The sequence below is a fragment of the Pristiophorus japonicus genome, chromosome 2 (assembly GCF_044704955.1).
Source record: "Pristiophorus japonicus isolate sPriJap1 chromosome 2, sPriJap1.hap1, whole genome shotgun sequence".
Classification (NCBI taxonomy): Eukaryota; Metazoa; Chordata; class Chondrichthyes; family Pristiophoridae; genus Pristiophorus; species Pristiophorus japonicus.
In genome coordinates, this window is record NC_091978.1 from 56996243 (window position 1) to 57008497 (window position 12255).

The 12255-nt window shown below is 46.3% G+C and overlaps 1 protein-coding gene across 2 annotated transcripts in view; it reads right to left on the minus strand.

Annotated features, from left to right (window-relative positions):
• The window catches only part of acaa2 (acetyl-CoA acyltransferase 2), a 72530-nt gene that overhangs the window by 36062 nt on the left and 24213 nt on the right, over positions 1–12255 (minus strand). For both annotated transcript variants that reach the window (XM_070867493.1, XM_070867494.1), the window contains exon 3: positions 9059–9187. In XM_070867493.1, the coding sequence (XP_070723594.1) occupies positions 9059–9187 (129 nt within the window). The remainder of the gene's footprint in view (positions 1–9058; positions 9188–12255) is intronic.

Here is a 12255-nt window from a genome sequence, read left to right on the forward strand (position 1 = left end):
GTCTGCAAGATGATGAAAGGGTATGATAGGGTAGACGTAGAGAAGATATTTCCACTTGCAGGGGAGACCAGATTAGGAGCCATTCATAGCGAGGGAATTTGAGTACAGGGGCAAGGTGGTGTTGCCACAGTTGTACAGGGCCTTGGTGAGGCCACACCTGGAATATTGTGTACAGTTTTGGTCTCCTAACTTGAGGAAGGACATTCTTGCTATTGAGGGAGTGCAGCGAAGATTCACCAGACTGATTCCCGGGATGGTGGGACTGACCTATCAAGAAAGACTGGATCAACTGGGCTTGTATTCACTGAAGTTCAGAAGAATGAGAGGGGACCTCATAGAAACGTTTAAAATTCTGATGGGTTTAGACAGGTTAGATGCAGGAAGAATGTTCCCAATGTTGGGGAAGTCCAGAACCAGGGGTCTCAGTCTACGGATAAGGGGTAAGCCATTTAGGACCGAGATGAGGAGAAACTTCTTCACCCAGAGAGTGGTGAACCTGTGGAATTCTCTACCACAGAAAGTAGTTGAGGCCAATTCACTAAATATATTCAAAAGGGAGTTAGATGAAGTCCTTACTACTAGGGGGAATCAAGGGGTATGGTGAGAAAGCAGGAAGGGGGTACTGAAGTTGCATGTTCAGCCATGAACTCATTGAATGGCAGTGCAGGCTAGAAGGGCTGAATGGCCTACTCCTGCACCCATTTTCTATGTTTCTATTAATACAGCCACGAATAAATCCAATAGAGAATTCAGGAGAAACTTCTTTACCCAGAGAGTGGTTAGAATGTGGAACTCGCTACCACAAGTAGTTGAGGCCAATTGTTGAGATGCATTTAAAGGAGAAATCAATAGAAGGATATGTTGATGGGGTTCAATGAAGGGTGGGAGGAAACTCGTGTGGAGTTTAAACACCGGCATAGACCTGTTGGGCTGATTCGCCCACGTGCGATGTAATACTGTGCGATATTACACTTCCTGCTATCTGTTTGTATTGTTGCCAATCTTCTGAATCTGGCAAATGAGTAACAAAATAAAAACAGAAAATGCTAGAAATACTCAGGTCAGGCAGCATCGGTGGAGAGAGAGAAACAAAGTTAGCCTTTCAGGTCAATGACCTTTCATCAGAACTCGAAAAAGTTAGAGATACATCAGGTTTTAAGCAATTAGATTCTGAAGGGGATTGACCCGGTAGTCGTTCTTTACCCTAGCTGGAAGATAAGGCGTAGGTGATTTAAGACCGAGATGAGGAGGAATTTCTTCACTCAGAGGGTTGTGAATCTTTGGAATTCTCTGCCCCAGGGGGCTGTGAATGCTAAGTCTCCAAGTATATTCAAGGCCGAGATAGATAGATTTTGGGAGTCTAGGGAATCAAGGATATGGTGATCGGGCAGGAAAGTGGAGTTGAGGTTGATGATCAGCCATGATCTTACTGAATAGTGGACCAGGCTTGAGGGGCCATATGGGCTACTCCTATTCCTTATATTCTTAGAGGCAGGAAAAGGAGAGGGAGCAAAGAACAAAAGGGAAGTCTGTGATAGGCAGACGAGATTAAATGACAAAACGGATGATGGTGCAAGGCAAAAGGGGATACTAATGGGACAAGTAAAGAAACAACTGATGAGTCTAGAGGAGCTGTAAATTGCAATAGCAGAATCATTACCAGCAGTGGTTATGATCTGAAGTTGTTTAGTCTGGAAGGCTGTAAAGTGCCTAATCGAAAGATGAGGTGCTGTTCCCTCGAGCTTCCGTTGAGCTTAATTAGAACAGCGCAAGAGGGCAAGGACAGGAGAGGTCAGAGTGGGGCGGAGAATTAAAATGACACGCTTGCGGACTGAACGGAGGTGTTCCACAAACGATCACTCACTCAATCTGCATTTGGTCTCTCCAATGTAGGGGAGACCGCATCGAGAGTGACGAATACAGCAGGCTAAATTGAAAGACGTAGAAGTAAATCGGTGTTTCACCGCTGTGTTGGGATCCTGGACAGTGGGAAGAGAGGAGGTGCCATGGGAAGGGGAAGGGGGAAGGGTGATTGAAGGGTGGACCAGGATATCCCTTCGGAATGCTGAAAGGAGGGCCGGGGGGGGGGGGGGGGGGGGGGAGATTAGCATGTTTGACTGGTTTGCAATAAGTGTATTCGTCTTAAAAATCTCATCAGGATTTTTTGCTGATAATTACATAAAGGAAGCAGCTGTTAGATCAAAGCAGTAACTTGGGCATACACATTTCACAACTGCTCAATTTTAGTTAGATCAATTCACATCAGGCCAGAATTCTGAGATGCTTTAATTGTTTTGAAACGGGGACTGTAAGCTTAAGTAAAAAGGTTTTGTAATCAGGTGAGAAATGTTACGATTGCTCATGTTTTTGTTAATTTTGGGTCATTGTAAAACTATCGGGCAGTTTCTAGTGGTTAAGTTGGATACAACTCACATATATCCAGGGTTCCAAATTTACCATGATTTGTTGCAGAGAAACATGCTGAACCCCTGCATCCCCAATTGGAGTATGGTGTATATCGATGCTGTGATCAGGGGTGTTGTGTATCTGTAAAGCATGCACACTCATGTTCCACCACCAGGGAGCACATCCCCTGAAGCCCCAAGGGATCCCAGCATCCCTTGGGAGCACTGTATATAAGTTGGCCCCTAAGGCCTGTTACTCTGGAGTGTCTTATTAAAGACTGAGATCACTGTTACTTTAACCTCCCTGTGTGCAGCCTCATCAGTGTTAGGAACACAATAACTGGCAACAAGCATACGAATCCAACGCAAAGATGCAGCAAACTGTGGGCATCCTGGAGAAGTTCTCGGAGGGCGAGGACTGGGAAGCCCATGTCAAACGGCTAGACCAGTACTTTGTAGCCAACGAGCTGGACGGAGAAGGAAGCGTTGCAAAAAAAGGAGAGCGGTCCTCCTCACGGTCTGCGGGGCACCGACCTACAGCCTCATGAAGAATCTTCTGGCACCGGTGGAACCCACAGATAAGTCATATGAGGAGCTGTGTACACTTGTTCGGGAGCATCTTGACCCGAGGAAGAGCGTACTGATGGCGAGGTATCGGTTCTACACGTGCCAGCGATCTGAAAGTGGAGAGTTATGGCGACAATGTGAGTTTGATGGCTACCTGGTGCAGATGCTCAGAGACTTTTTTGTACTGGGCATTGGCCACGAGACCATCCTATGAAAACTTTTGACTGTAGAGACACCGACCCTCAGTAAGGCCATTGCGATAGCACAGGCGTTTATGTCCACCAGTGATAACACCAAACAAATCTCTCAGCACACAAGTGCTCGCAATGTTCATAAATTAACTGGAACTGTGTTTTCGAGCAGAAATGTACCGGGCAGAAACCACGAGTCGACAACTGCCAGCAGGCCTCAGGTGACCCAGATGACTCAATCGAGTCCGCAACAAAGGATGAATGCAAGGCAATTCACATCGTGTTGGCGTTGTGGAGGCTTCCATTCAGCCTATTCATGCCGCTTCAAATGGGTATGTTTGCAAGAGCTGTGGAACAATGGGGCACCTCCAACGAGCTTGCAAACGAGCTGCAAGCTCTGCAAAACCTGCTAACGACCACGTGGTAGAGGAAGATCGGTCCATGGTGGATCAAAGCAATTTCGAGCCTGAGAGAGGAGGCAGATGCTGAAGTGCACGGGGTGCACAAATTTGACAAAATGTCCACCTATAATGCTAAACATACACTAAAGAGCTCATCACTGTCCTAGGCAGCGCCATGGTCAAGGTCACCTATGAGGGCACGGTGCACAAACTGCCACTCTGGATTGTCCCGGGCGATGGCCCCACACTGCTTGGAAGGAGCTGGCTGGGCAAAATCTGCTGGAACTAGGATGACATCCGAGCGCTATCACATGTCGATGAGGCCTCATGTACCCAGGTTCTTAAATTTCCTTCCCTTTTTGAGCCAGGCATTGGAAACTTTTCTGGGGCGCAGGTGCGGATCCACTTGGTCCCAGAGGCACGACCCATTCACCACAAGGCACGAGCGGTACCTCACATGAGGGAGAGTGGGGAAATCGAGCTGGACAGGCTGCAACGCGAGGGCATCATCTCCCCAGTGGAATTCAGCGAGTGGGCCAGCCCGATTGCTCCAGTACTCAAAAGTGATGGCACGGTCAGGATTTGCGGCGATTATAAAGTAACTATTAATCGTTCCTCGCTACCGGACCAATACCCGCTACCTAAGGCAGACGACCTATTTGCGACACTGGCAGAAGGCAAGACGTTCACCAAGTTCGACCTGATTTCGGCCTACATGACGCAGGAGCTGGAGGAGTCTTCGAAGGGCCTCACCTGCATCAACATGCACAAGGGACTGTTCATCTACAACAGATGCCAGTTTGGAATTCGGTCGGCCGCAGCGATCTTCAAAAGAAACATGGAGACCCTACTCAAGCCTGTACCACGCACGGTGGTTTTTCAGGACGACATATTGGTCAGGAGTCGGGACACTTGAGCACCTGCAAAACCTGGAGAAGGTCCTCCAGCGACTGGATCGCGTAGGGCTGCGGCTGAAGAGGTCGAAATGCGTCTTCATGGCAACAGAAGTGGAGTTTTTTGGGGAGAAAGATCGCAGCGGACGGCATTCGGCCCACAGACGCCAAGACAGAGGCCATCAGGAACTCGCCCAGGCCACAGAGCTGCAGTCATTCCTGGGACTCAACTATTTTGGTAACTTCCTACCGGGGTTAAGCACCCTCAGAGCCCCTACATGTGTTACTGGGTAAAGGTAAGAACTGAGTATGGCGAAAAAAAACCAAGTAATTGTTTTTGAGAAAGCCAGAAACATTTTATGCTCCAACAAGCTGCTTGCATTGTATAACCCGTGTAAAAGACTTGTGCTAGCATGTGATGCATCGTCGTATGGAGTCGGGTGTGTATTACAACAAGCCAACGTTGCGGGGACGTTGCAACCTGTCACCTATGCCTCCAGGAGCTTGTCTAAGGCCAAGAGGGCCCACAGCATGATTGAGAAAGAGGCATTAAGCAGGTGTGTTCGGGCTAAAGAAAATGCATCAGTACCTGTTTGGTCTCAAATTTGAGCTGGAAACCAATCACAAGCCCCTCATATCCCTGTTCGCTGAAAACAAGGGGATAAATACTAATGCCTCAGCTCGCATACAAAAGTGGGCACTCGCGCTATCAGCGTATAACTATACCATCCGCCACAGGCCAGGTACCGAGAACTGTGTGGATGCTCAGGCGGCTACCATTGCCCACCACGGGGGTGGAAATGGCGCAGCTTGCAAACTTGTTGATGGTGTCGCAGCCCGCAGACTTGTCGATGGTCATGGAAGCGTTTAAAAATGATAAATCACCTGTCACGGCCCGCCAGATTAGGACTTGGACCAGCCAAGATCCTCTGCTGTCCAGAGTAAAAAAAAAAACTGTACTGCATGGGAGCTGGCCAGCATCCCCGTTGAAATGCAAGAGCTAATCACGCCGTTTCAACAGCGAAAGGACGAGCTGTCCATTCAGGCAGACTGCCTGTTGTGGGGTAACTGCGTAGTGCTACCCAAAAAAGGGCAGGGAGACGTTCATCTCAGATCTCCACAGCACACACCCGGGTATAGTAATGATGAAAGCGATAGCCAGATCCCACATGTGGTGGCCTGGTATCGACTCTGACTTGGAGTCCTGTGTACAGCAATGCAGCGTGCGCATTCAGTTGAGCAATGTGCCCAGAGAGGCACCACTAAGTCTGTGGTTCTGGCCTTCCATGGTCAAGGATCCATGTCGACTATGCTGGCCCGTTTCTCAGTAAAATGTTCCTGGTGGTGGTGGATGCTTTTTCAAAATGGATTGAATGTGAAATAATGTCAGGAAGCACCGCCACCGTTGAAAGCCTGAGGGCCATGTTTGCCACCCACGGCCTGCCTGACATACTGGTCAGTGACAACGGGCCATGTTTCACCAGTGCCGAATTTAAAGAATTAATGACCTGCAATGGGATCAAACATGTCACCTCAGCCCCGTTTAAACCAGCCTCCAATGGGCAGGCAGTACAAACAAAGCCTTAAATGAGTCACAGAAGGCTCACTCCAAACCCACCTGTCCAGAGTACTGCTCAGCTACCATACGAGACCCCACTCGCTCACAGGGGTGCCCCCGGCTGAGCTATTCATGGAAAGGACACTGAAAACCAGAATCTCGCTGGTTCACCCCAACCTGCATGATCAGGTAGAGAGCAGGCGGCGGCAACAAAATGTAAATGATGGTCGCGCCACTGTGTCACGGGAAATTGATCTGAATGACCCTGTGTATGTGCTAAACTATGGACATGGTCCCAAGTGGATTGCGGGCACGGTGATAGCTGAAGAAGGGAATAGGGTGTTTGTAGTCAAACTAGACAATGGACAAATTTGAAGAAAGCACCTGGACCAAACGAGGCTGCGGTTCACAGACTGTCCTGAACAACCCACAGCAGACACCATCTTTTTCGAGCCCACAACACACACCCAAAGGATCAACGATACCACCCCGGACCAGGAAATCGAACCCATCTCTATCAACAGCCCAGCAAGGCCAGGCTCACCCAGCAGCCTTGCAGGGCCAACATGCCCCCGGACCAGGAAATCGAACCCATCTCGATCAACAGCCCAGCAAGGCCAGGCTCACCCAGCAGCCCTGCGGGGCCAACACGGTAGCCCAGCGAGGGCACAGCCAAAACACCAGAACAGACATTTGTACAGAGGCGGTCCACCAGGGAAAGAAAGGCTCCCGACTGCCTCACCTTGTAAATAGTTTTCACTTTGACTTTGGGGGTAGGGGGGGTGGGGGCAGGGAGTGATGTTGTGTATCTGTAAAGCATGCACTCCTATGTTCCACCACCAGGGAACACATCCCCTGAAGTCCCTAGGGATCCTAGCATCCCTTGGGAGCACTGAATATAAGCCGGCCCCCAAGGCCTGTTACTCTGGCGTGTCTTAATAAAGACTGAGATCACTGTTACTTTAACCTCACTGTGTGCAGTCTCATCTGTGTTAGGAGCACAATAAGGGGCATGGTGGCAATGTATATGGTGAGTTGTTCTGTTCATCATGCCACTTGTGAGAACAGTTCTTGGTACCCTCTAAGTGCTATTCTCACTAGTTGCCTGATAACAAATAACTCTGCTTCTGAGAAGGAGCGTAAAAGTAAGTGGTTTATCTTTGTGATCAAGTTGACGCCAAGATGACATGGCTGGTGATGGAAGATTGGAACCCTGTCAACCTTTCACAGTAGACCACGGTCAGGTGAGACCACAGTACTCAAGGACACGTGGCAGCCAGCCTAGCTCGTTGATTGGAACTGGAGAGTAGATCGGTCATTGGGATCTAGGATTTCCACCCTCCCTGCAGCTCCAGAAAATCTTGATCCCAGCTGGATAAGCAGAAAGCAAACTTTTTCTCCAATTTCTTCCAGTTGTAACAAAGGTCATTGATTGGAAAGATTAACTCAGTTTCGGTCTCTACAGTTAGTGCCTGACCTGCTCAGTATTTCCAGCATTTTCTGTTTTTATATTAGAAGCAGGAAGTTGTGTTGGTAATCTGCATGACTTGGGCTAATACCAGCAACATGCCTGTGCATACTTTGGAGTCCCTTTAAGTGTTGGCGGTTGCTAATTTGTGCCTAGGTATCTGGACTTTGGTAGTGGGGTGTGTGCCTATAAGGATAGTGTGTGTATTTCATAGGAGACAAACAGAAACTGTAACTGTGTAAATTTCTCAGTGGCTTGGTTTGGAAACTCTCCAATACACACTTCCAGAGAATTAGGTTAAGAGGGAAGAAAGCCATGTTCCTGTGACATGTCCAAGTTCCATAAATGAATTAGGTTGACAGGTGAGTCATCAACAATGCCTTCAAGTATTGCAGATCTGCGTGGCTCAGGGATTGGATTACCGACTCTGCCACAAAGACTCCATTTAGTTCCAGTCTGCATCCACCACCCCTTCAAAAAGGAAAATCATCACAATGATTCAACTAATAAGTATAGGTTTTGACTAGAGTATTAAAGTATCCCAATACTCTAAGGTTTTTTGGCACTAACACAGTGGGCTGCATTTTTCCAGTCCTTTGCACTCCGGGTTTCGCCCTGGGAGGGGCGTGATGGGCAACGTTAAGGTCTCCTGCGCCCCGTCACGATCCTCCGGTCCCGTTTTGCGGTGGCACTGAGCAGCACCGCCGAGCGTGCAACGCCTCTCATTGTGACACCGACAGTAGTTTGGACTTTCGCCCGATTCGTCCGCCCAGAAGTGCGCCCACAATGACCGTCCTGGAAATCAGTGCGGTCCAGCATAGCCGGTGGCTCAGAGGAAGGTAAAGTACTCTAAAGGTAAGTGCAACTGTTTGTTCTCCTAATTTAGTTAACGGTTTGTGTTGTGGTGGCATGGCCGATGTTTTGGGAATGTTTGTGTTTTTTGTGTTAAGGTTTCTCCCCCCAGGCCTCTCTTAGAATGCACATGGGCTGGCAGTTTAGTTCGCAAGTTTCCCATCCTTGCGCCACAAAAAGTGCCTTTCTTTTGGCCTCCCTTCATAATATGCCCCCTGACGCAGGGCCCAGGTGCCGAAACTTCCTTACCAAAGCGCAAACTATTCCCGGCGGGTAACTTTCCCACCACACTTCTGTTTCGCCCCAAAAGCTGAAAAGCCGAAAATCTAATTAAGTAATTGGACGGGGAGGGGGCACATCCATTTCCCTTCATTCATTAAGCTCCCAGTCTCAGCTATGGTAGTGCAGAGACCAGGTGCTTCATCACTGCCAACCTTGGAAGATAAAAATCAGAGGAGTATTGTTTCCAGCCCTCCTAGCAACTAACTCTAGGCAACACTAGTCACAGTTCAACATCTTACACCATCTTAAATCTTAAGGTCACAAGACCAAGGAAAGAAAGAAAAAAAGTATTGCCCTCAAATACACAAAAGATGACCACGTAGTGTAATAGTCTTACAACAAACAGCTTCCATTAAAAATATATAGACACAGTAATACTGGTTGTGTGTGGCATACCATGCTTAATTCACTAATGCAGAATGCACTGCAATTATTCAATACCTGTGCTCCAGAGATGATTGATTGAAAGCCAGATCCACAGAGTCTGTTTACAGTGAGGGCAGGTACTGGGATAGGAATTCCAACTTGCAGTCCAACATGTCTCGCAATATAAGCAGCATCTGGAGAACTCTTTTTTAAAAAAAAACAAAGAAAGTATTAATTTAAAAATCCCACTGCTTTTAGCAGAACACTGGACAGGGTAGAGTCTGTAATCGAGCAGATTATGCATGATCCTTGGAAGCAAATTACTTGAATGGAAGGAAGATAATTCCCCCCCTCCCCGCCCCCAACAAAAAAATGTTCCTTTAAAACACTAGCAGAAAGTTAAGATTAAAATAATTTATAAAGTGTCTGTTTACATATAAGAAACATTAATGATGAGAAAAGCCCTTTTAGTCCACTAAAGCTGAATTTTCCAGCCTTACATCCAATGGTGTTTTGAACCACTCAGGGATGGTAGCACTGATAGCACTACCCAACAGTCTGTTGATCAAAATTTTGTTTTGAACCACTGGAAATCTGAAACCTAGTTTAAAAGGTCAACATGAATAAAAAGCAAACCTCTTTACTGACCACTGCATTTTCAGTGATTGCATGGAGGGTTCAGCAAAGCCAGTAGCATGCCAAGGAAATTAAGTCTTGAAGTATAATCAGAACAAAGCACTCACTCCAGGATTCCCCCAAGGATCTATCCTTGGACTCTTCACTCCATTATCTACATGCTGCCCTTCAGTGATATCAGCTGCAAGCATGGGGTCAGCTTTCACATGTCAGTATTTTCTTGACCCCTTGATTGTCTCTCGGCTATCAGACTTCTTGTTCAAAATCATGTTTTGGATCATTGGAAAGACCAAAAGCCATTACCTTCTGCCCCTGCCAAAAGAAAAGTGGCTCCCTTGACATTGACTCCATTCCCTTACCCAGTCATGCATTCAGGCTAAACTAGTGCGTATACGTGGCATCTTCTGCCTCCTTGCCACTGAAATGCATTATCACCTGTGTCACCTCCAGTCTCGAGTCCTCCAATATTCTTTCGAGTCTCCTGTCCTTTACCTTCCATAAACTGCAACTTATCCACACTTCTGCTGCACATATCCTGTTCCACATTACAAATCTACTCTCCCAACATTTGCTTCATGCTGACCTGAACAGACCTCCCTGATGTCAGCCTTGGATTACTGCCGGAGTCAGAAGATCATAGGTTTAAGCCCCACTCCAGAGACCTCAGCATATATCTAGCCTGACACTTGTCTAAATAAAATAAACCACCCACTAATGTGGGGAAGTATATGTTTATTACATTAAAACAAGTACTGATTGAACCAAGTAAATGTTATCATAACTGAAGTGAAGCTTAAATGATTCATGTCAACCTTATCTCATCAAGCTTTTGGTTTGCACACCTTGAAGAAGTACATGTGCAAAAGACAATTATCTAGATCATGTCACAAGGCTGCATTTTTGTTATACCCTCGAGTTATACAATTGTGGAAGTAGATAAAGGGCAGTGTGCGAACACTTTCACAAAAGACATTCAGACTGCAGCTGATGCAGTAAACCCGAAGAGACCTGAATTTTTAAACAGACAGTTGAAGAGTGAAGTTCTCTCTGCTCTGTAACAATCTCAGAAGAATATCACCTCTATACAAGTGTGACATTTTTACTTTTCCTACACCTCATGTGAGATTACCAATTGGGGCAGTTTTGCGTGAGGACCCATGCCATCATGAATTGGACTGAGATTTCTCAAAACTTATTTCACACAAAACCGTTAGTCAGCAGACTGAAGTCGATCATACTGTCAACCTGGATTGAATTTGAATAGAGATTCCAAAGGCAAAATGCAATTCTCTAACCCACTGTAACACCTAGCTCATTAATGTTTTTTTTTTTAATTATCTGTGCAGGGTTAGCTGATCTTAGCCATAGCAGCAGTGGGAACATTACCATTTCTTCAGTGCCCCTGGGGTAGGGATGAAAAAATTCAACTGAGGATTGCTAGCAAATGATACTTGCTGAAGTATGTGTCTGTATCTACACATTACATAAGAACATGATGGAGCCCAGTTATAAACACAGTAAAAACGTACATTTATATAGCGCCTTATCATGTCTCTCAGATATGTTCCAATGAATTTTTAATTCATTGCTGTGAACAAAGGGTGAACAGCCTTCTTTGCTACATCCAGGCTCATGCATGAAGAATTTCCACTTCAGCAAATGTATCCAAGATCATTGGCACCAATGAAACTGTAGTTTTCCAATGAAGTGAAATGAAATTGATGAAAAAATGCCAACAAAATGAAACCAAAGTTTACAGTAGTAGATTTCAACACATTATTTTAAAATTCATCAACTAAAACTTACCTACACTAGCTCCTTCACAAGAGAGCAGAAAGTCAAAGTGACCTTTAGAACATAGGTCATCAAATGAGTCCGTGAATATCAGGGGGCTCCTGAAATCATCGGAGTTCATAAGAACATAAGAAATAGGAGGTGTAGGCCATTTGGCCCCTCGAGCTTGCTCTGCCATTCAATATCATGGCTGATCTGATCCTGGCCTCAAATACACTTCTCTACCCGCTCCCCATAACCCTCGACTCCCTTATCATTCAAGAATCTGTCAATCTCCGCTTTAAATATATTCAATGACCCAGCCTCCACAGCTCTCTGGGGCAGAGAATTCCATAGATTCACAACCCTCCGAGAGAAGAAATTCCTCATTTCTGTTTTAAATGGGCGACCCCTTATTCTGAAACTATGCCCCCTAGTTCTAGATTCCCCCATGAGGGGAAACATCCTCTCTGCATCTACCCTGTCAAGCCCCCTCAGAATCTTATATTTTTCAATAAGATCACCTCTCAGTCTTCTAAACTCCAAGGAGTATAGGCCCAACCTGCTCAACTTTTCATATGACAACCCCTTCATGTGAGGAATCAACCTCGTGAACCTTCTCCGAACTGCAATACTTCAGGTATGGTCTTACCAATGCCCTGCTCAGTCCCTACTTTTATGCTCCAACCCATTTGCAATAAAGGCCAGCATTCCATTTGCCTTCTTGATTACTTGCTGTACCTGCATGCTAACCTTTAGCATTTCATGCACAAGAACCCCAACATCCCTCTGTACTACAGCATTTTGTAATCGCTCTCCATTCAAATAATAATTTGCTTTTTTATTTTTCCTACCAAAGTGGA